Source organism: Macrobrachium rosenbergii, chromosome 59 (assembly GCF_040412425.1).
Source record: "Macrobrachium rosenbergii isolate ZJJX-2024 chromosome 59, ASM4041242v1, whole genome shotgun sequence".
NCBI lineage: Eukaryota > Metazoa > Arthropoda > Malacostraca > Decapoda > Palaemonidae > Macrobrachium > Macrobrachium rosenbergii.
This window is the reverse complement of record NC_089799.1, coordinates 24,393,302-24,419,183: the sequence shown is the minus strand read 5'-3', so window position 1 is coordinate 24,419,183 and position 25,882 is coordinate 24,393,302. Positions and strand designations below refer to the sequence as shown.

Sequence of the window (25,882 nt, the reverse complement as noted above, 5' to 3'; positions counted from 1 at the left end):
CTCGGAATCGAAATGAATTACCATATTCTCAGTTGCTGCTCCCGGAAAATTATTTTTTTAATATTGACATACCTTTCCTAATGAAAATATACTCTGGAAAGTAGTCTCCTCCCCAAAATTGCACAGACCACTTCAGTGGTTAGAGGACTAGAGAATACTGAAAACCATTGACAGCAATGTCGATTGTACGTACAGGATTTGTAATGAAAACGCAAACCGGAAAACAATTATTTATTTAAAAAGTATGTAGATTAAACAAAATTAAAACGCGTTCGTGTTATGAAGATATTCTATGAATGATATTGATATAGATAAAGACATCTACATGAGATCATTAATGGGAACGATAATTGAGAAATGCAGAAAATTTTGTAATGAAACATGGGACATGACGTAAGCAGCAACTGCTAGTGAAATGTACAGGTTTAAATAGAAAGATAAAGGACAGAACATACGTGATAAGATGAAAACCATACCTTTGTTTAAAGCAACGGTAAAATGCTTATCATGGATGTCAAAGAATGTGTGTACATGAGAGAGAGAGAGAGAGAGAGAGAGAGAGAGAGAGAGAGAGAGAGAGAGAGAGAGAGAGAGAGAGAGAGAGAGGGCATTATTCATAACAGAAAGGCTAGTAGAAAAGAAAGGGCGCATGAAAGGAAGGAAAGATTGTTGGCCTGTGAAAGTTATTCTTTTTTTTTTTGTAAAAGCTACTAATCTGTTTGATAAAATATTTGGTCAAGGAAAAGCAAGACTAAAAAATGAAAGTAAATACCCACCGTTGTTTAGGCATTTTATGATTATATGAAAACATTTCACGTTACTATAATGAGCTGAAAAGTAAAAAAAAGAAAAAAAAATACTAAAAAATGAACAGAATATGTATCCCGTGGATACGAAAAACAAATGAACAATTTACAAAAATGGATTAATAAAAGCCAGAATTCATATAACTTACTTAGTAGTTTGACCAGTCAAGATTTGTTATAGAACTTCGTATAGCTAAGGCAGAAAAATTTTTTTAAAGAATGAAAAACCTTAGAGCGGAAGAGAAAAAAAATTTCTGTTAACATATGCATAGTTCTATATAAAACTAAAACGCTCCTCTCTCTCTCTCTCTCTCTCTCTCTCTCTCTCTCTCTCTCTCTCTCTCTCTCTCTCTCTATATATATATATATATATATATATATATATATATATATATATATATATATACATATATACATATATGTATATGTATGTAAAAATATATATATGTGTATATATATATATATATATATATATATATATATATATATATATATATACACACACACATATATGTATGAAAAAAGTGAATAAAAAGAAGGAAAATTCCATGCACAATACTGATGAATAGCATTTTTATATTATTTCTCTCTCTCTCTCAAGTGTACATGTTACACAATGTCTTTGTATTTTTATCCAAAGTTTTGGCAGAAAATTCCCGGGAATGTTTTGTCTGAAAGTCGTGAAAAAAAAGCAACATTAGTGATACGTACAATACATTTCTATGTTGTCTATCAGAAAAAAATTAACGTTACAGAAATTGACACCAATACAGAATTGTTTGACCTAAGAAATAATTTAATAACTCCGGCCACAATGAGTAGCCTACATCCAGGGAAGATTTCCATATCTACTTGCAAGATATCCACTAAGATCATAGTCTTATAGGCACCGGAACTTTTATTATTATTATTACTACTACTACTATTATTTATTATTATTATTTGAAGGGAGTAGACCCTCTTTTAAACAGGTCTTATTAAAAAGGATGGCTGTGTTATGAATTTATCTTATATAGTGTCTTTTCTATCTTATGAAAAAATGTTTAACGATATTCATGTTTACGGAATAGAAGTCTTTTATTACAATATTCAATCGGACGTCGACAGCTCGTTGGTCATCCTCTGGACGTGGTTGCAGGAGGTCTGAAGAAACGAGGTGCTCGGGTTGGTATTTATAGGGGAGGTATGATCGGTGCTGAATTATGATTGGCTGCCCGGGGCATGTACCCTCCGGGCGGAGCCTTCCCATCCAAGTTCTGTTTTCGTCTTGCGTGCGAGCGGCGTTGTAGTGCTGAGGATGAAGAGAAGAATTTCGATCCTCGGATGCGGAATTTTGATTTGCTCGTACGCTATGGGGATCGCTCGGTGCATGTCTCCTGGCTGCCAGGGAAGTTTCTTGCGTAATGTTGAGTGTTGGTTTCTCCTTCCCAATGTGCAATGCTTCCAAGAGAGGCGGCTGTGGTCACTCAATTACTTCGATCTATCCTCTGGTTATGGACGGTCTGGCATGATTAAAAGTGGCAGGAAATCCTTTTGGAGAAACGCATGGTGGTCATACCTGATGTAAGAACCGAGGCATCCTCGGACGGGGCATGAGTACCGGTATACCACGTTGGTTTTCTTATTGCGCATAACCAGGCTGCTCGTCTTTCTGCTCTTGTAATAGATAACCAGATGTATGTTTATGTTAGTTATTGACATTATTCTTGATGATGTTTTTGAGGGCGCGTTCGTCTTCTTTATATTTATTATTGCCCTTTTATTCTATGCGTTAGGGCATTATTAGGTTTGACGGAACCATCTATCGATGTTCGCCTTGTTAGATTGATTATCCCGGTTTGGTGTCCATTGTATTGGGCACCGTTCCATTTCTCCGTGGGTGTCATTCCAGGAGGAGCAGATCCTTTGATAGTCGGGGCACTCGCTCGCAACGTTCATACACATGCCCAGATTTGTTATAGAGAAATCTGTTCCACAAGGACGTCAAGGAAGGAGGCAGCGGTTTTGGCTCTGCTCGATCGTGAAACTGAGGCAGCTATGGTTGTGGAATGCACGCCTCAGGTTTTCGATCTCCTCTTGCGAATCGGCGCTGACGAAGGTGTCGTCGATGTAGCGCACGTACATCCTTGGTTGGCGTATTTCTTCGAATACCCTTTGCTCCACAGTGCCCATATAGAAATTGGCGAAGAGGACTCCGAGGGAGAACCCATCGCCACCCCGTCGATCTTTGCACGATGGTTGGAGAAAGGGGCCTTTTTTGGTGCAGATTTCCAGGAGGGCGCGGAGGGCATGCTTTCAGGGATGTTCAGGGATGGGGTGGTGGGGTCCCTATTTGGTAAGTTACATGATTTTCCACACAGTATGATGTTATTCACCTTCCATCCCTGACATTAGCAGATTTTTTAGAGTCGCATGTTTGTTATAATATGGGCTTGCTCATTTGCACCTTGATGGTTTTCCCTTGGCTGAAGATTGATGGCAACATATAGTGGAAATGGGGAGGTATCGATTCTGTGTACAGAAAAAATATTTGACAGGATATATATATATATATATATATATATATATATATATATATATATATATATATATATATATATATATATATATATATATATATATATATATATATCAGGGTCAATAAAACTTATATTTCTCATGAAAGCCGAGTGGTCACAAGTCGACTGTAACACGTTCTGTGTAAAACGAATGCTCAAGTTCGAATCTTAGTTGTGGAAGATAGGCTTAAATTTTGACAGATCTGTGAACAGAGAAAACTGGGAATAAGTAGGAATATATCAAAAGTGATGTAACACATAAAAAAACAACTTAAATAACTTTAACAAGCACAATCAAAGACAAATTAGAACGAGTAAAGGAGCCGTTCCATAGGACAGAGCTCTAAACTAATACTCTTCAGTCCTAACCTGCGTGCCATCAGTCTGCTTATGTAAAAAGTTGTAAACCGGTACTATAAATTTTTATAACATGGGCGGATATAAGTATGCGCAATTCGTGGCACGAACTGTCCTTGTACGAAATAATGACATAGAAGAAGGAATGAGGGTCATCAATAGGTAAGCAGATCACAGTCAACCGGTCAGGTACAGACCGGTCCTGGTTGTTTCGGCCGTAAGTCACTTTCGGTTGCAACATCCAAAACAATGTAAGACGTTATGTTTATGGTATTTACCATTATTATTTCATGTTTTACGTACATCCCCAAGGGGCTGGTACTAAACACGGCGCCCATTTTGCACGTAAACGTGGTTACGGCCGAAACGACCCGAATGCGCACAGACCTAAATGTACGGCGTCCGGGGCTCGGTCAGGTCAGTGGTTTTCATGGTCCACTGCCCTTCAGAATTTTTTAATGATGATATTAGAATTATTATAAAGCATTTCAGAACACTTTAATATGCTAGTTTGCATTTTCATTCATGGAACTATTTTTCAGAACACTTTATTAGTTATACATTTTCATTTATGAAAAAAAGCACTGGCCTGCATTTAATATAAATGGTTTTACATTATTTAAACGTTATTTTGAAGATGTCGGTGGTGTGGCTCCCTTCAGAACTGCCCATGGCCCAAAGGTTGAAATCCACTGGGTTAGGTAAAGGTAGGTCAGGTTAGGTTATAACCCCTCACTCTGTGTGGGGTCACGAATTGATTGGCGGGCCCAGGGTGGCGAAGCCCTCTCGGCCAGGCTAGGACACGACATCCGAGGTTAGGTAGGGTTAGGCAAAGGTAAGTCTGCAGTTGTTTGCAGGGTATTATTACAGTTTCGGTCAAATTCGGATATGTATTATTTTTTTTACTCATCATTCATTTTTGAGATGATTCATACGAAAAACTTACTCGAATCTTGCGCAAATTAATGGTTAGGGAGATATTTGCCGATGAATATTGTTCCTTATTGTTATCCCATCAAAGTACGAGTTACAAGGTAAGACAATAACACCCCCCCCATAGCTAACACGGCAAAATTGTAACCAGTCAACACCGAAACTGTAATTTTACCTAAAAAATAACACCACGTGACCTAGGGGTGTTGACTGGTTACAAATTTGCCGTGTTAGCTATGGAGGGGGTGGGGGTGGGTGGGTATTGTTTTGCCTTGTAACTTGTACTTTGATGGGGATAACAATAAGGAACAATATTCATCAGCAAATATCTCCCTAACCATTAATTTGCGCAAGATTCGAGTAAGTTTTTCGTATGAATCATCTCAAAAATGAATGATAAGTAAAAAAATAATACATATCCGAATTTGACCGAAACTGTAATAATACCGTTTGCAGAGCAATGGTATTGGCCTTTGGTTCCTTAACAAGAGCTCCAAATGCAAAATTGCATAGATTAAAAGATGTCTGGTGTCCTTTAAACCACCCGAAAAGTAACTTACCAGGTTAATTTCTGTCAGTTTACGGGAGCCTGTGAAGGTCCTTGGTTTGGCGCCAAAAAATTCGCTATAGAAAACGCAACGAAAAAAATTGCCCGCTCTGTGGTTTATAATGGTAAAAAAATCACTGCTTTTATCAGTGGTGCTAAAACAAAGCAACAGGAAAACTACTAAACGGTAAGGGGGACCCTGTTGAGAACCGGGGTTTTGGGTGGGGGGAAAGCAACGGGGTTCTACGCCGCCCGTAACGTACTGAATTCCCAATTTTCTGACCCGCTAGTCTGCATACAAAAGGTTGTCCCGCTGCACTACATATGTGAGGCTGACCTGGTATCTTCACACAAAATGTTGACCCGCCACTCTACTTACAGTAGGCCCTGATGCACCTACTGAAATTGCTAGCCTAGGCTACTTATAGCCTACATAAACATCAGTTAGGCTACTCCCTACCTACATTAGAACGGACACTATTTTTGTAACACTCATTGTTTGAACATTTCTGCTTTCAGTTTGGGGGTGGCGGAACGGCGCTTCGAGCCTTATCCACATTTTGAAATTTTCTTGGCAAGCTCGTATGTTCTGGCAGGTGGTAATGTTGCGCTGCGCGCGCTAGCCACAGGGGTAAAGGAAATGAGCACAGCTACGGAAAGCGTTAGCCTAGGCTACGTGTAGCCTACATAAGAAACCTCGGTTAGGCTACTCCCTACCTGCATTAGAACGGATGTTAATTTTGTAACGCTCATTTTTTTAACATTTCTGCTTGCAGGTTGGGGGTGGTGGAAAGGTGCTTCGCGCCTTATCCTCATTTTGAAAGGTTCTTGGCAAGCTCGTATGTTCTGGCAAGCCATAATGTTGTGCTGTATGTGCTAGTCACAGGGGTTACAGAAAACGAGCGATGTGAGGAAGGTAGTAACAGAAAACAAATTTATTTAGCTATAACAAACTGCATATTAGGCTCCGTTCCAAACCATCACAATTCACCTTGCAATAAAACAAATATTAAAAGAAAGGTAAATGCTCTGCTTACCTTATTCAAAATCGCTGCTGTCCTTGTTGGTACAGCCACTTCGTAAATTCACCTGTGTTCGTAAGAACTCGAGAATTGTCAGAATGTACAAATCCGAATACGAATTCAATTCTTCAATGGTATTAACTTTCGGGAATAAAATCATGTCATGACTCTCCATCTTGGCGGTTGGAGAAGGAAAGAAAGCATGACTGTGGTCTGGGTATGGGCCTATGAATCATATCAATAAGACAAATTCTGACTGGTTCAAAGTATTTAATCCGTTAGTCCTAGGGAATGACTGGGGTCAGCCTGAGATACGATTGGACGGAATTAAATTTCCCGCAGTTAGGTCAGGGTGATGTACGGCGGCAGCCCTAGGAATTATGGGGTGAGAGGAGCGCCACACTTCAGTCATCTTAAGAACTACGGGAGAGCGGTGCTGCGTGACACCGTTCACGTCAAGTTGGTACTTAGGAATAGTTATGCTGCGCTGAAAAAATTGTCGTTCGGGAAAATCAAGCAAACTGGTCAGGTAGGTTACTTTTTTGGGTAGATTCGGTCATGTTGAACAACATTTATTCTATGCAATTTTTCATTGGGAGTTGTTGTTAATGAGCTATAGGCACGTCCCTCAGTTATCCACACTACCCACTTTACCAATTGACAATTTTTTCCACGAAAAATAACGTTGTCTAGGCTAAGTACCCAGTTGACGTGGATGGTGTCACACAACACCCCTCTCCCGTAGTTCTTAAGGTAACTGTTGTATATCGCCCCGACTGCCTTGAATTCAGGTTACAGGTAATTTAAGCCCGGCCATTCATGTACCCAGTTGACCTAGGGGTAAAACTTTACAATAGTTGCATGGCCTGATTCCTGCCACTCGCCAGCCGGGACAGGTTACTGCCTTTTGGTGGGTGTCCAGGGCGGGTGACACCCACCTGGCCAGGTCAGGGCAATCCGCCCTAAGTGAGGTTAGGTAGGTAAGATCTGGTTAGGTCAGGATCTGTCATTCTAGGAAATGTTGGGGGGGGGACCCAGGCCGCACAACTAAAGTAAAGTTTTACCAACCACCCCGAATTCAGGTTGCAGGTAATTTAAACCCCGCCATTCATGTATCCAGTTGACCTAGGTCACGCCCTAGACGGACTGATTCTTTTAAATCCAACCAATCATAACTAATCAAAACAGTATAATTCATATACTGTACAAGGTTCTGATCCAGATGCAGCTGCTCTTTCCCATTCCATCTTGCAAAGTGTTATGACACGTGACAAATTTGACAGAGTAGAAACTCTGTGTTGTCCAGAAATGGTATACAAAAGGCGTTTTGTGTAAAATTATGCCATTTCTTGAAGCAGTTAAACCTTTTCACCTGCTCCAAAGTCATCCAACACTGCCTCCCAAATGCATTTTACTGTCCCGACTGAAAACAATACAATCTGGTTGTAGCGCTTCCATGATCAAACCCCAAACACTTGAAGAAGGCTGAAAGATGATTTTGAATATGGTAAGCAGTTCATTTGTGGTTTTTGATATATAAGTAGTATGACAAAACTCAAGGGTTTGAACTACTACCACAAAGGGGTAGCACAGGCCAATTCATGTGCAAGATGTTAAGTGTCACAGGGGGCACGGCACCCTAAGTCAGGTTAGAATGTTAGGTCAGGACACAGTATTCTATGAAAAGTTAGGTTTTGGTTTTTTTGGTTAGGTCATAATCAGTGCCAAGGTACCCGCCCCAACGGAAACCCACCAATTTTTATTCATCCATTGTAGTCAAGGATACAGGACAACTCTCGCAAAATTACACTTTCTGAAAGCCCATTCATACAACTGCGTCATTTTGCACTTTTTTGTTGGATGTATGGCTCTCACCTTCCCTTTGTACATTAGTTGAGGCACGATTACAACAAACGGTTCTTCACAGAATTTGTTAGAATCATCATTATTACTAATTTAATTCCTGACAACAGGCAAAAATGGTAAGTTAACTTCAATTTTGACTTTTTTTTTGTTAATGAGTTCCTGTCTTCATCAACTCTCTCCTAGTGGTTAGGTTCTATTCCCTCAAAAATTCTTACTATAAAAATATCTCCTAGGCCCCTTACTCTACAATTGCTCCAGTTAGCTTGAGGTTAGGTTTGGTTTTAGCGTAGCCAATGCAAAATTACATATTTTCTCACATCAGTGATGTAGGCCTAGGCTTGTGAGTTTTTAACGTCAGATTTGAGACTTTTGTTATGAAAATTAGTAACAATGGTGATAGCCTGCTAGTTAGTTGAAAATTAAGGCTGTCTGTAATAAAGTATAGAGTAATTATTTATTTGGTAAATGAAGAGATGGCTGCACTAAGATACAGTTTTTTACAATAATTTTTGGCTAAACAGTACAGTATAGAAAATGGTGTAAATAATGCAGTGCCGGGGAGATAATTTGAGAATTATGGCGAGATAATGAGAATTTGCTGTATTTTATGTGTTTACGTTCATCCATGAGTGGCTGGTATTTAAATTGGCGGAAGCTCCTCAGGACGCTGTGTTTACTACAGTCCCTGGGGTTTGAAAGTAAAAATATAGACAAATTTCTCAGATTATCTCATTGTACTGCATTATATGCACCTTTTTTATATTGTTTAACCAAGAATCTTTGTGTGGCTGTCTCTGTTACACTTACCATATATTTTTCATACTGATTGATTGTGTTGATAACCCATTTTTAACCGTTATTGTTCGTACAAACCACTGATTTTTGTACTTTCTTCTTTTCCCTGCGTGTCAAAAAATTATTGAGGGTGCCAGAAGGAAGCCTAGTTTATTGGTTGGGGAAACTTTGATTTGCATTAACAGGAATGGTATAATAAAATGTATAAAGTGCTTAGAAAGTTAACAGGGTTCATGTCTATAGGGCTATTAATTTTTTTGGAAAACGATACAACAAAGCCAATTACAGTTATGCACCCTCAACATACTTTCTCTAACCTCGCCTATTCTTGGGTGCTGGATCCTTCTCTGGCTTGAAACACTGGGTAATTTTGAGGAAGAGCTCTGCACAGATATTGTTTATTAATGAAAAATTTTAACTGAACAATATAGAAAAGGGTGTATGTAGCTTAATGTAGTACAGGTGAGATAATCTGAGAAATGTACCGTGTGAAGGAGAAATGTTTCGTCTTTTGTTCAGGTTGTTACATTCATCCCCAATGGGCTGGTACGGTACTAAACATGGTGGAAGTTCCATAGAGCAACGTGTTTAGATCATTTCCAGTAGATTATATACGAATTTTTCCCTCTAAGAAAGCAATACAGGAACAACAATTACACTTTTGCTTACTATAGTAAGGATGGGTCTATTATAGCCCTAAAAATACATCTGAATTTGAAAGGTGTAAGTGGCAACAGACTTTCAGTCTTCTCATGGCCAGATGGGTAACGTGACCTCTTTCTGATACTCTGGATGTGGGTTCGAATCCTGCTATGAACCTCAGAATTAATTCATATTCTTTCCCTTTTAATCTCAGGTTTTGCAGTGGCAATCATATCTAAAAAGTGTGAAGAAATCTAGAAATTAATTCTTTCAAAGAATTACTTCACGATAAAAATAATTCCAGAGTTACAATCCTTATTGATTTTATGCACTGGAAATTTAAAGGTAACTCACTGCTTTGCTTGGGCCAACGTGGCGGTAGAATTGCAGTAGAAATATGTAAGTGTAATGAAGTCTGACATTGGTTATGTCTTTTCAGAATTATGGGGAAGGAAGGTCTTCTTGAGCAGTACAGGTTAACGCAGCGCTACGAAAAGCCTTACCAGGTAAAGTATTTTGTGTGAATTCTGACCTTTTTTCTAAATCGGCTTCATTGTGCTAAGCAACAGATTCTCGTCATGCTGTAGACATTGCCTTTAGTGAGTAACTGAGCTTTCTTGGGCTTTGCTTGCTGTTTTCTGTACTTGTTTCTCGCGTTATTTCTTGAAAGCATTTCATCCAAGCCTCGTTCATTCAGTGTGATTCAATGAAGTGTGGTATGTATTACTTGTGAATGTTCGTAATTTGTTTTTGTGTGGTAGTTTTCTTTACATTTAATGTTTCGATTTTGTGATATTGTAATTATCCATGTCTTACCACCCCCACCCCCCTTTTTGTTTATTTATGAAATGAAGCTTATTGCTCCAGTATATAGCTTTGCCTTCCCGACCAGCGAAGGTATGACAGATAAGAAAATTTAAAGGTTCTCGCCGTTTTCTATAATATGGCCTAATATCCGCGTACTATCCCTCCATCTACTAGGGGACCATCCGACCAATAGTTACACAGATCACCTGGCTTGAGAGGCAGTAGTCTTCTGTCGCCCATGGTTACTACTAGTGCTTGTGAAAAGTGAATTTTTATTCTTGTTTCTATTTGCTGTTTTATGGTTTGTCTCTCATTTTCGTTGTTTTCGGATATGATGAATCCTAGTAATAGCAGACAAGTTTACAAGGTAAGCAGCCCTCACAACAGGATATATTCACTTTCAGTTTATCGACATTACTTGTGCACTCAGTGCAGGGGTGTGGGCTGGGCTTTTTATGACGGGTGTGACATTTCGGAGACCTGGAATGACAACTGATATATTTGCTTATGTTAATATCGGAAGAAGAGGGAAACTGACATGGTGAGGAAGCAACAGAAGTGTAATTCTTTTGAGCGTGATGTTGCTGGTAAGTGTGAGGCACACATAACCCTTCCCCGTTCCTTCTTTGCTTTTGTAAGTTTGTGTATGGCTGCCTTATGTGTTGCTGCGCAAGTCGTTAGATGAGTTGTCGTGTGATATTGTTTACGCGTTACCAACGAACTCCAACGATCACTCCGCTATTATTACCGCAGAAAAGTGTTGAAGATGCTTGAATGGTATTTTACTTAAAACCCATCGTTTGAAATTGTAGTTTTTATGGTATCACTTTGTGTTTTATTATTTTTTTTTTTTTTTTTTTTTTTTTTTGCTTAAACCATTGTTTGATATGTAGTTTTTATGCTGTGAACTGAAGCCTTCTTAACATTATTAGCAGGAAACTCATGCTCAGATCTGTATCAAATTAACTGTTAATGAGATATTTAACAGTCATTCCAATGGGGACTGGAACAAGTGGCTTAATCAGCGTTGGTGGCGCCCGGGGCGGACTCGGAAAGTGCCGCCCCTATTCGCGTGCCAAAAAGTACCAAAGATGAAAATTAAACGCACATTTTAAGCCGTATCATCTCAATCGTTGTCAAAAATCGCTTACTGTCTAACAGCAGAGTCGATAAATCGCTGTTCAGTATTCCGATCAGACGAAATATGGTAGAAAATCTAGAATTATGCCAAACCAGAACTATTCAAAAGATGCTAGAGTGCCACCTCCCGGACAGTGGTGGCCGGGGAAACCAACCCCCCCCCTCCCATAGTTACGCCACGGCCCTGGCTGGTACTGAACACGGCGCTCATGGGAGTGGCACTGGTATTAGAGTAAAACTTTACAGGGAAAGAAACGAACGTCAGAAACGGTCGAAGCACACATGAAAACATAGGAAAGTGATATATTCAAGTTCAAAATACAGTGGTTTAGTTAATTTTTGCCATTTTTAGAATTTTAGACACAACAGTAACGGTTTGGGAGTCCTTTTAGGAGGATATAGAAATGCTAGGAGTTTGATCAGGACTGGAGAGGTCACCACAGAGGTATCAGAGGTATTAGTGTTTTTGGACAACACACCTTGATTAATATATATATATATATATATATATATATATATATATTTATAGAGTATATATATATATATATATATATATATATATATATATATATATATATATATATATATATATATATATATATTATGTATATATATAATGTAATGTATATATATATATATATATATATATATATATATATATATATATATATATATATATATATATATATATATGTGTGTGTGTGTGTGTGTGTGTGTTATATCTGTTTTTGGACACACCTTGATTACAGAGTATATACACCTTGATTATATATATATATATATATATCCTAGATATATATATATATATATATATATATATATATATATATATATATATGTATATATATATATATATATATATATATATATATATATATATATATATATATATATATATATATATATAATGTACACACAAAAATATGTATGTGTATATATATATATATATATATATATATATATATATATATATATATATATATATATATATATATATATATATATATATATGTGTGTGTGTGTGTGTGTGTTTATATGTTTCAGGTAGATTTTAAGTCTCAAAATTCATTACTTTACTCTACAGTGACCTTTTAAGATAACCAGGAGCATATAAAACAGAAAACAAAAGGAGTCATACAGGAGCTTAAGGCTCTTACTCAAAGGGAAGATGCGTGAAACACATGGGTACAAGTTAAGTATACCGTAGTTTAACCAGACCACTGAGTGTGGGTACAAAAACAGGTATATTTACATAACAGACAAGTTCAAAGGAAAATGAATTAAATAAAAGTTAAATTGCTGCTGTAGTTGAAAGTCCTCAGCAGGGTGGGGGGTGGAGGAAAAGCTTGTGAATGCCAGGAACATGGGCCAAGGAGAATTCTGCTACCATTGTCCTTCTGAAATGATATGGAACACAGGTTACACTCTAATGTTGGAATTGGAGAATGCTTTTTACTAGAGGGTGCGCTGAAGGCGCCAAGGACAACCTCGAGGCTTGACTAGTGACTTGAGGAAGGGGGCAGTGAACACATGGGCTAGGATGGAACTAAGAAATTCAGGGGAAAGCAAAGACACTGGCCCTAAAGTCTAATGAACGCACAAGGGTGAAAGTAACGTTACTAAGCAAATTATTCAGGACACTTTACCGTCCTACAGGAGTGTCCAGCGCTGATGTTGATACCAGGGCTTTGCTCCAGTCCTTCCAAAGGGCATCAGCAAAGGGTCCACGTGGTTTGGAGACAAAGGCCGTTCCGCTCGCTCTAGGGTTGCACTTCACCATTTTACAGTGATACTGGCCACGTGGTTGGGTTACAAAGCAAGGGGCGGTGGTCCATGTGGCGGTGAGGGGGGCGGAGAGACGTCGTATCTTGAGACCTCCTCCATTCAGGTCTGAGCTGTGTGTGAGACCAACCTGAGCACGTTGGGGCCTTTTATGGGTTCTGCTCGGGCGTAGGGGGGGATGATGGCTTGACCCCAGGTCACTAGTCTTGCACCAAGAAAGAGTGCCAAGCCAGTTACTGCCCTAGGCGAGGAGTATGCTAGGGAGTGTCCTTAATTACCCTCTGGAATTTCCCATCTTCACCCATCCCTGCACTTACACAGGTCAAAATAGACAGAGGCCTATCTATCGGCCAAGCAAAACAGAAAGGAGGGTGTTTTATTAGCTTATTTTGGTGCTATTCTTTTACAGCTCCCCCTGCAAGATGACATATGCACCTTCAATCGGGTGCGAATGGCGATAAAAGCAAAAATGAACGAAGAAAATGCTTGACTTTACTCCAGATTCTGCTTTGCCATGACTGTTAATTTACTTTACTTGTCAACTCTGCAGCATTATTGATAACTGACATAGTGAAAGGTTACTCTAGATGTAGAGCACAATTTAGATCATACAATAAGAAAAGTTTCATTACTTGGAAAACTAGTTACTGCTGAAATGCTTTATAAATGATCATTCTACAAATGCTATACTAGCTTTACTGAGGGTAATAAGGCACTCAACATGATATAGATGACACAATAAACAAAGAACAATTCAAAGGCACAAAAAAGATCAAATAGAAAATAAAAGACAGGATGTAAAAGGAAAAAGGTAAAATAACTGACTGCTCACTGCTATGCAGGAAATAAATGCATGCTGTTAGTTATGCCTTGACGAGGCGGTATAAATGATAATACAGCATTGGTTTTAAATGATATCCCCTTTACTAGAAATTGTAAAAACAATACTCAGTTCATATTTTCAATCGACGGACAACAATTGTCTACAAACTCAATGCGTAGCTAATAGCTCAAGAAATCGCTAACTTGACAGGTGACAGTTTGTTGTGGGAATTTGACAGCTGGGTGAGCGAGCGAGGCAAAGAGATTATTCGCGGGTTTTAATTCGATAAACTTAATCAACGCTAAAATTTTTACCTCCAGGGCCCACAACTCAGGGGCAGGCTATAAATAGATACTTGCTCAGTGTATGAATGGGAAAACAAACAAATGAAAGGGGACTGGACAAGAATAGATTTCTCAGCAACAAAAAAATAAATAAATAAATAAAAAGAAAACTAAACAGAATGACACAAGTGAAGGGCGTGACCGCTTACTGAAGGGCTGGACATGCCTCTGGGATTACAAAGGTGACATTAAAACTTGCAAGGGCAGGAATCTTATGACTCGAAATTCGTTAATCAACTAGATAAAAAGAAAAATAAAATAAAAGAGTAAATGATATGCGCAGAAGAGCCAGTGATAATAGAGTGAGGTATTTATTGTTTATGCATAAATTTATTGTCCGTTGCCTATAGATGACAGCTAGGACTATCCCTCAGCCCAAGGGCTGGGAAAAGGAACCCAGAGGGCGTGACCCCTTCAGAAGAGCTGACACGCATGCCCTGTGCCAAGGTATGGGCGCAAGGGCATGCCACTTCCCACTCTGTATCTCTTACTGCTTCAGAGCAAAATGATTAATGAATTTAAAGGGGAATGATATCCCATATTTTAACTGCCTCTTGTGGTGATAATTAAAGAAAAGCTGAAAGGAAAGATCGACAGAGAAGGATGAGGGATAGAAGTTCCAGAGGAAAGGAAGAAGATTGTGGAGGGCCTTGACATCATCCTCTTGATGAGAGGTGCCAAGACCTTCAAAAGATGAGGAGGTGGCACCATGCCAAGTTGGCACTGGTGCCAGAAGAGCTCTGGAGCTCTTTGTGGACTACCTGGAATTGCCCACACCTGTGGTAATTCCACCACGAGCCTCTCTTCCTTGGACCGTTGTCCTGGGCTGGGGAATCGGAGGGCCTGAGAAAGAATGGGGGCAAGAGGGGCCATCTGGGTCAGCTGCTGTGACAGCTCACACAGGAATTTTGTTCACCAGCTCGGACATTAATCGTCGCAGCTCGCAGAGTTCATTGGCCCAGCAAGGCGGGGCAGAATCATGACTCACGAGGGTATCTGCGGGGGGTGGCGAGAGAGATGAGATGGTTGGAGGGGGCATGGTGGACTCGTAGGCAGTGGTGACCAGCTCAGGCCCGGGTTCCGAGTCCGTGCCTGTGGGTGAGCCTCCGCTGGGGTCAGGCGAACCTGTCTCTCTTGCTACCAACACTGGCAGCGGAACCAGGCTGGGTGAAGAGAGGGGATTTGGAGTTGGATCCCTTGGAGGGCGATCAGGGGTGTGCTCTGGCACTGACATTGGCACTGGCACTGGAAGTGATGTGGTAGTGATCTCATCTGTCTTGACAGACAGAGATTGACACTGCTCAGTGCGCCCAAATGGCACTGGCAGAGTAGTTGATTGGCAAGATTCTCCTGAAGGGAGATCTGGCTGGAGCCTCGGCACGGGCACAGAGGCAGTGCCAGGCCCTGGACTTGGATCTGGAGGAGTATTTGGGGAATTTGGACCCCGGAAATGTCGTGACTTGGAAGGGGACGTAAAGTCCTGGCCCAGGAGGACGTCATAGCCTCCTAGAATGTACTTGGCTACAGTGAGATTTAGAGTTCTGGTTTTGTGGGGTCTAGTGACCCTCAGTTGGACCGTAGGGTGGATCATCTTGTATCGATTCACTCCTTTGATCGTTACTAAGTTCCTTCTATTTAAAACTGCCCCATATGGAACTCTGTCTTCCCATATGAGGGAATTCTGAGTGCCCGAGTCATCGAACGCCATGACTCGATGCGCTGGGTACTTACCCTGGGGAGGGGCTACGTAGATGGGACCTGTGGCAGGAGGGCCCAGGGACTTGGGATTAGTCACCGCTAAGGCAATGGTGTTAGTATTTGTTTGGTTATTGGGGCATTTTGCCCAGGATGAAGTATGCCCATATACATTACAGGAGGTGCAGTAATTCCTGCTGTAATCCTTTTGCACTGGCCCTTGGGAGGGTGCAGGCATGCAATGTGATAGGGGGTGGGGAGAGGGCTTGGCATTTACGGTGGGCTTATTCCAGCACTGTTCGGTGGAATGCCCTATCCTGTTACAGTACCCACATACTGCAGGTTTTGAGGATTGCCCATTCTTCTGCTGAGGGGCACATGAGAGGCATGAGGGAGGATGAATCTTCTTTTTCAGGGAGCTTTCCTTGGGGTGATGAGTATCCCAGAAATCAGCTAATCTACAGCAATCTGCTAAGGTCGGGGGCTCCTTCTCGGCGATGTGCGTGGCTAGGGCCGGAGGGGCGTAGAGCAGGAAGTGCTCTATCTTCATCTGTTCAATGGCCTCGTTGAGGGTCGTAACCCCCACGGACTTGAACCATTTGGCATGGGCGCGCTTGGACTGGTAGGCCCAGTCTGCCCAGGTCTGGTTTACTTCCTTAACTTGCCCTCACCAGCGCCTCCTCCAGCGTTTGGGGGTGATTTCGTACATCCCAGTATTTTTGCTCCTCCAGCGGGAGAGCTTTGTAAGCAATGAGGGCCGCCTTCCCTCCAAGGAACTTGCCCAACACCAGGGAGAGTTCGGCAGCACTCAGGGGGCAGGCCTTTAGGACTGTCTCGGCGGTGTCAAGCCATACCTCGGGCTTGGCCTCCGTCCATTTTGGCATGCAGGCAAGTGCCTGGCTGAAGGCACTCATCCCCTGGGTGGTGGGTGGAGGCAAAGGGCCAAGTTGTTGCAGCAGCTCGAGTTCATGGGTGCGCTGCTTGTCCTTTTCTTCCCTTTCTGTGGCCTCTTTTCTCCTGAGCAAGTCTCTCTGCTTCCCTTTCTTTCCTCTCTGCTTTTCTCTTTTCTCTTGAGTCAGTCTCTCTGCTTCTTGTCTTTTCTCTTGAGCGAGTCTCTCGGCCTCCCTTTCTTTTCTGGCTGCCTCCTCTCTTCTCTCTTGGGTCCCCCTTTCTGCCTCCCTTTCTCTCTTCATCTCATCCATCCTCTCCTGTAGCCAGTCATTTAGTTTTCCCCCGGAAAGGCCGAGTTCCTTCCCTGAGGTCATGAAGAATTTTAAATCTTCGCTCTGCTGAGTTTTTGCCATCATTTTGCAGGTGGGAGAGGACACAAGTAATACACAAAATTAATTTTCCAGAGCGTAGGACGTGAGCTTGTATTGGAGGAATTGTCCCAAAGGATGTATGAATGGTCTCCCGCACTGGCGCAGCAGGCTACAGCAGGGATTAGGAATTGGAATTCTTTGGTCTCCCAAGGTACCGACAAAGCCGGTTGATTGGGGACGAGGATTGGCAAATGATTGGTCACCCAAGGTACCGACAAAGCGGGTTGATTGGGGGATGAGGATTGGCAAATGATTGGTCTCCCAAAGATACCGACAAAATGGGTTGATTGGGGACGAGGATTGGCAAATGATTGGTCACCCAAGGTACCAACAAAGCGGGTTGATTGGGGACGAGGATTGGCAAATGATTGGTCTCCCAAGATACTGACAAAGCGGGTTGATTGGGGACTGGATTGGAAATTGATTGGTCTCATCAAATTACTGACAAGGAGGGCTGATTGAGGACTGGATTGGAAATGGATTGGTCTCACCAAATTACCGACGATGCGGGCTGATTGGGGACTGGATTGGAAATGGATTGGTCTCACCAAATTACCGACGAGGCGGGCTGGGCTGATTGGGGACTGGAGTGGAAATTGATTGGTCTCACCAAATTACTGACGAGGTGGGCTGATTGGGGACTCGATTGGAAGTTGATTGATCTCACCAAATTACCAATGAGGCGGGCTGATTAGGGACTGGATTGGAAATTGTTTGGTCTCACTAAAATAGTTCCTGCACAGATGACGTCTGATTAGCGAGAGCGCTAGTTTGTTACATTTACTGACTTACGGGAGAAGTTTATTCTCAATAGCAATTAGATGGGTGGTAAGCCCAAATTCATAATAAATATGCAACACACACAGCAGTAGTAAAAGCACAACACAAAAAAAAAAAAACATATAATGTCAGACCCCCCAGTAATACAAACATTTTTGTGGAATGAGCCGAGGGAAAACAAAGTAAAATCAAATAAACAAATTCTCACACATTCCTAACTAACGGTGCAGCGAATGTCGGTCAAGGCTGTTTGCCTCGCTGTCTGTTATTTGTAGGCTGCTGGGCCAGCTTTCTGCGACAAAATGAATGAATGAGGTAATGTTTTCGTAAACAGACGCAGTACTTCCCTGAACACGAGGGAAAGAAACGACTTTCTTAGTGAACTATCAGTTCTACGCTGTGCCTAGCATGAAATAAGATTTTGCCCATTGCTAGACGAGAGAGAGGGTGATGAGTCAGCGATGCTAGTCTGACTTTTCGAACACGTGTTTGCAGTCGATTTTTGCACCTTCTTAAATATTCGATTTCAAAATCACATTTGTTTTCACAGGAGGAATACACGCACTATTCCTTTTAATGGGTTAGAGCCTAAATAACCTATTTGAATGGCATGCAAGCCACATGCAAAGGACTTTCAAAAGCTAAATTTCAGTGATCCTCTCTCTCTCGTTTTCTTTTGGCATGCACCCTAATATAAAAAAAATTTCTAGGTTTAGTCACGTTTGCTAAAATTTCCTATGCTAAATAAACACAGTTTACTTATGCAGAATTTCCTTGGCCTGTTGTGCTGGCTTTTCAAAGGTTCGTAATCTGTCTCATATCCAGCTTAGCTGAGCTAATTGCTGATTTTACAGATTGCAACACAAACTACGGGGTTGGGGGGTTGTAATTGTTACGAGAATCACTGACTAGGTCACCATTTTTATGTTTCCTGGTGCAGGTAGATTTTAAGTCTCAAAATTCATTACTTTACTCTACAGTGACCTTGTAAGATAACCAGGAGCATATAAAACAGAAAACAAAAGGAGTTATACATTAGCTTACTCAAAGGGAAGATGTGTGAAACACGTGGGTACAAAAATAAGTATATTTACATAACAGACAAGTTCAAAGGAAAATCAATTAAAGTTAAATTGCTGCTGCAGTTGAAAGTCCTCCTGGGGCGGGGGAAGCTTGTGAATGCCAGGAACACGGGCCAAGGAGAATTCCGCTACTATTGTCCTTCTGAAATGATATGGAACACAGGTTACGGTCTGATGCCGGAATTGGAGAATGCTTTCTACTCGAGGGTGCGCTGAAGGCACCAAGGACAACCCGAGGCTTGACTAGTGACTTGAGTAAGGGGCAGTGAAGCAGTGAACACGTGGGCTAGGATGGAACCAAGAAATTCAGGGGAAAGCAAAGACACTGGCCCAAAAGTCTAATGAACGCACAAGGGCGAAAGTAACGTGACTAAGCAAATCTTTCAGGGCACTTTACTGTCCTAAGGGAGTGTCCAGCGCTGATGTTGACACCGGGGTTTTGTTCCAGTCCTTCCCAAGGGCATCAGCAAAGGGTCCACATGGTTTGGAGACAAAGGCCACCCACCAAAGGCGTGCTCGTGGGTTGTAGATCGGTGGAGTGATGGAGGGTGCCCTTTAGATGATATAGGGCTGCAGTATGGGAGTTCTGCTCGCTCTAGGGTTGCACTTCACCATTTTGTAATGATACTGGCCACGTGGTTGGGTTACAAAGCAAGGGGCAGCAGTCCACGTGGCGGTGAATGGGGCGGGAGAGACGTCTTAACTTGAGACCTCCCCCATTCAGGTCTGAGCTGTGTGTGAGACCGACCAGAGCGCGTTGGGGCTTTTGATGGCTTCTGCTCGGGCGTAGGGGGGGTGATGGCTTGACCCCAGGTCGCTGGTCCTGTACCAAGGAAGAGTGCCAAGCCAGTTACTGCCCTAGGCGAGGATTATCTGCTAGGGAGTGTCCTTAATTACCCTCTGGAATTTCCCATCTTCACCCATCCCTCGAGTACTGCACTTACACAGGTCAAAATAGACAGAGGCCTATCTATCAGCCAAGCAAAACAGAAAGGAGGGTGTTTTATTAGCTTATTTTGGTGCTATTCTTTTACAATATATATGTGTGTGTACAGTATTATATTTCAAGAAATATCTTGACATCAACCAGGTAATGATATACTGAATCCTAAATGCTGAGTCTATCATAGGCCCTTCATCTTTGGACAAGCTGGGTTATTGTGCTGACCCATCCATCCTCCCCATATTTAAAATACTGTATGTATGCAGAAAACTACTGCCTGCCAGTGGGGACTAAACTCAGTTTTTTTTACCAAGGCACATTTGCACTCGCTCGCAGGGGTGCCCTTTAGCTTGGAAAATTTCCTGCTGGCTGATTGGTTGCAAGTATTTTGTCTGAATAGCATCATTGTTTTCAAATAATTACCAAGTAATGTGAATCGAAACTTATTAACTAACCTAAATTTCTCCCTCAGATATATGTTTTGTCAATAAATAATGTTAACGAATAAAGAGATTATAAAGTATTGTGATGGTAGGTCTAAATTTAATAACAACACCTGCCAAAGTCAACGACAGGAGCTTGTTTTCGGATGCACGCTGCATAATTTTTTAACTTTTCACAAATTTTAACACCAATTGGGATAAATTACACTAAGCATAAGAAAAGCATGTTATTATAAACTTTCTTTGAATACCAGAATCTACTAAAAACATAGAATTAATAAAACTCAGTATTGGTGAAAACTTCCAGGGAGGTAAAAGGAACAGCTTGTGGCTTTAGATAAAATTTGAGATAAAATTACCCAGATAGGTAGGCCTAGTTATTCATATGGTATGCACATGCCAGCAAATGTTGATGGGCAAGAAAACTTTTCAGATACATATCATATTTTATAGGCTTTTGTGCTGAAGCCTTTTGTTATATCATTATGATAAATATAATAAATATGAAGAGGCTATTTTATCTTTTAGATAATAATAATGTACTTCCCTTATTATGGCTTTATTTCCTGCACACATTTCAAACTAGGCTAGCCTATGTCTGTGTGTCTTACACCATTTTTTGACAATTGCAATAAATTTTGCTCAACTCTTTAAGGTAAGGAGTAACAGTAAACAGTAGCTGATGCTTGATATAAGTTAGGCTAAGTGTATGTAGGCCTATGATGTAAGTATGTGTAGAAAGGGTTTGCTACTTTTTTTCATAAAGGTATAGATTCTATTAATAGAACTATTTTTGGTTTGAGGATACTGTAGTGTTCCATAAATTGCATAAAAATCACAATTAAACGAATTCGTAATTCCACTGAGTTACAACTGTGATACCCCTCCCTCTCCCTTCCATCCCCGCCTCGGTATTTGACAGTAGACGCCTATAGCCTACTAATCCGTAAAATGTATATGTGTATAGTACATTTTCTACTCAGTCACATTCTTTTACTTCTCAAAATATCTGTAGAAACTCTTGTTAACCTTATATGTGTCCTGAACAGAAAGCAAAATAAGAAAATAAAAAGTTTTCTTATCTCGCATTGTCTGTTGTAACTTACATGAAAGAGTAAGTTGCTAATTTCTTCGAAATATATTTTTATTAGTGTTCACCTACAAAAAGAAGCATAGAAACTATTTAATTGCAGATATAGCCATTAAAGTAATCTCAGTAACATAACACTGATTTCAACACTCAAATAAATCAGGAAAAAGCTGCAATGACATAAATCAGGAAAAGCTGCAATGACAATCAGCTAGGATAGTTTTCCAGCCAGGCCACCACAGGCTGTTCCTTTTACCTCCCTGGAAGTTTTCACTAATAGCGAGTTTTATTAATTCTATGTTTTTAGTAGATTCTGGTATTCAAAGAAAGTTTATAATAACATGTTTTTCTTATGCTTTGTGTAATTTATCCCAGTTGGTGTTAAAATATGTGAAAAGTTAAAAAATTATGCAGCGTGCATCCATAAACAAGCTCCTGTCGTTGACTTTGGCGGGTGTTGTTATTAAATTTAAACTTACCATTTTTATACTTTATAATCTCTTTATTTGTTAACATTATTTATTGACAAAACATATATCTGAGGGAGAAATTTAGGTTAGTAAATAAGTTTCGATTCACATTACTTGGTAATTATTTGAAAACAATGATGCTATTCGGACAAAATACTTGCAACCAATCAGCTAGCAGGAAACTTTTCCGAGCTAAAAGGGCACCCCTGTGAGTGAGTGCTAATGCGCCTTGGTAAAAAAACTGAGTTTAGTACCTGTAGGTTCCCTGTTGAAGGGTGGGGGAAGTAGATGTTTAGAGGTCGGTGCTAAAAGAACACAGGGAAAACGTTAAAATTTTCTCCTCTGTCGCACCTTCACTAGCGTGGAAGGTAAAGATATATATTGGAGAGGTATTTTAAAAATAAATAGAGCTTTGCACCAGTAGTGCTCTTCTCATAGGGCTGGTCAGCAATTTTTTTTAGGAAGTATTTCTAATTTACCCTACAAAATAGGCCTTCAGTGTTGTGTAATGTTCATACATATAGTATACACCTGTACCAGGAACCATGTTTTTAAGTCAAACTCACTTTTAGGGCAGACTAATTTAGTACTGTCTACCATAGGAGTAAAATATTTTTCAGGTACACCAATAAAGGCTTTGACAGATCAATAATATTGATTGGTATATTAAAAAAACCAGCCAGATTCAGGTAAGGGACCAGAGCAAGCAGATTGGTAGAACTGTCCTTCACAATAAGTGTTATTGAAATCACCAGTACCTTATACAAAAAATGCTAATTGTGACATTTAAAGTTCCAGCTGTGTGAGAGTGTAGAATTTTGACTCATTGGTCTTTATTAAACTACTTAGCTAAGAATGATACAAATTTGCATCATGAGGTCTACAATAAATTTTCCCTCCATTGTACGGGAGAAGGTAGAAGCTGCTAATAACCAATTTTTTTTCCACAGACCCGACGGCGTATTAATTTCCAAAAGCCAAAGCCATATACAATGAAGATATGAACAGAAAAATTCAGTTCATATTGAGAAAGAATCGTCTGGATCCATGGGTTGGATGCTCTTAAGGAACTGTATGACTGCTGTCTTTGTATGTAAGAAATGTAATTGTAGTTACTGTACTGGATTTGTTAATAAAGCTGGAGGCTAGTAAATCTAAATTGTTTTCTCAATACTTCATTTAATACATTTTTAATACAATGATACAAATCCTTATTTTACTAATGCCTTTGCTGATGATGAGTACTGTGTACATGAAAAGAAATTTTGAATGATGTACAGTATTGACTTAAGTGTCTTGTACTAGTTGCCATTAGGTATCTAGGTAGAAGAGAAGTGGCACGCTGTATTCACTCTCAATTATTTTTAGACCTTTAACTTGTGTAGTATGGCAGTGCTAATTATTCCAGTTATAAATATTTCCATTCTTCATTTTAATAATTGTCACCCTTCATGGTTTTGTCTGTTTGCGTTTGTCTTTACCCAGGACTTCATTTTATAAACTACCACTACCGTCCTTCCTTCAGTGTCTGGAAAATCTTGCTGGATGTGCCGACTCCTCCCAGTTGACCCCCTTCATTCCAGTGATAATTTTGTCTTTTTATGGGCATACACTTTTCAATATTGATTTTACATGTACAGTGTATATTGTTCCTGTTATTGTTTTTATGAAGTTTGCAAGTTTTCATTTATGTTTGTTTTGCATGTTATTGCTTCTATCTGGCAGTATTACTTAATTCTAGACCATAGAAATGTATTTTATGTAGCAGTGTATGTGGGTTATATACAAATAAAAAGGACTTGGACGTTGCAGCTATCAACTCATATCCTCTCTTGTTCGGAAACTCTTGTATTTGATTATTGACATATTCAGAGGTGTTGATTCTAGGGTTTAAGAAGCCCATCTTACCAGAGTGTAAAGCCATTCCAAGGACCTGTGGAATGGCTTTTTATATTAGAGAGGGTCTCCGCATCTCTTAGGCCACAAGTGTGGTTGCCATGAAACAGAGGTGGTTAAAGTCTTTGGAAGACTAAAGACTTTTTGTTTTTGCTAGCTATCAGAACAGATTTGGATGCTTGCTTCATTTTCATTGGTGATTACAGTGGTCATCACACTGAATAGATGAGCTGAATTGTTACCGCAGATAATCGTGGTGTTGCTGCTTTAGATTTTTCCATTTTCACGTTGAGAGCAGTTACCAAATGAACCCACACACCAATATGGCAACCATTTTGACCTTGTATTCACATGTATTACAAGGGATTGTTTTTTCTGGAGTAGGTTTGCTGGTGGGCTCATCAGATTATTTTTTGGAGATGGATCAGGGTTTTCCTGGTGTTTTCAAGAAAGATATACTTGAAATCCCAGGCCAATTGGGATGGTATTCATGTGATTGTATTGAGCTTAGGTAAAGCGATTTTTATAGAAGTCAGAGTGTTACTGAGTGTTTGAATGATCATCTTAAGACTATTATCAAGGGAATTCCTTCTGAAATCCTCAAGTTTTGTTGTAAAGATAAGCAATTGTTTAATACTACATGTAAGCTTGTCTACCAAGAAAACAAGAAGCTTATCATTTATGGAGGAACTTTTTATGGTGTAATTTCATTGAGCTTACAAGTCAAACTCAGGTCATCTGTGGGAGAGCCTAGAGAATATAATGAGGGTAAGTAGGTCTGACTCTTTAGTGGTGATGGCCATAAGTGGTGGTCTACCCTCAGGTCATCTCTGTTTTTGAGGCGACTCAAGCACGCCTACCATTATAGGAGCTGATGGAACTGCCATAATTGCCCTAAACAGAAGGGGGAACTTTTGGCTCAGCTCTTTGTGAGCAAACATTGTGGTGAGTCTTGGTGTTACCTCGGTCTTGCTTTCCAGAGCCAAGGTTGCAACGTTCAATGACCCTCGGGTCTAGAGAAGTAAAAATTTTACTTCTGGGCTTTGGCATGGTGGCTTCAGGCTGGAAAATGTTACAAAAGGGCAGCTAGGGTTTCAGCTGAAGTGATTAATGCTGGCACGATGGTATTGGGCTCGAAGACATCCCAAAAAGGGTGGCATCAGGATGGACAGCAAATGTTGTTTCTCCCAGAATCTGGAGGTTGTGCAGATGGAGGGCAGGAAGGGCTGGCTCCTTCTCGTCACAGGCAGGAAGGGCTGACTGCTCCTTGTCACAGGCAGGAATGGCTGGCTGCTTCGCCCCATCACAGGTATGACAAATATTGCTGGAGGCATGTGACCAAGCCTTTTGAAGGGGGACTCTTCACATGGCATTGAAACATTGTCTGTCTGATCTCTAATTTTAGTGCTTGCTTTCCCCCCCTCTCTCTCTCTCTCTCTCTCTCTCTCTCTCTCTCTCTCTCTCTCTCTCTCTCTCTCTCTCTCTCTCTTTCTGTCTAGCAGGCAGTTCTATGGAAGCTAATGATGACACAAAAGGCTATCGTCATCTCCATATTAGGAGGTTGTTTAATTTCTGCATGCTGATAGGCTCCTCAAAACAGTGCATTTGATCACGTCATACAAGAAGCGTCTGGAACCCATACACAGAAATACGTACATGATGAAATCTTGCTCCAACATGGCGTAACTCACAAAGATGTTGCATCAGCATCAGAATCATGTGGCTCTTGGTCAATGACA

At 40.5% G+C, this 25,882-nt stretch overlaps 1 protein-coding gene across 1 annotated transcript; it reads left to right on the top strand.

Annotated features, from left to right (window-relative positions):
• Positions 1–3,680: 3,680 nt before the first annotated feature.
• mRpS21 (mitochondrial ribosomal protein S21) lies at positions 3,681–23,406 on the top strand. Its single transcript, XM_067102163.1, is given in 4 exon segments — positions 3,681–3,883; positions 9,966–10,032; positions 23,198–23,222; positions 23,225–23,406. Coding segments are annotated over 4 exon segments (270 nt in total). The 5' UTR covers positions 3,681–3,794; the 3' UTR covers positions 23,314–23,406.
• The last annotated feature ends 2,476 nt before the right edge of the window (positions 23,407–25,882 follow it).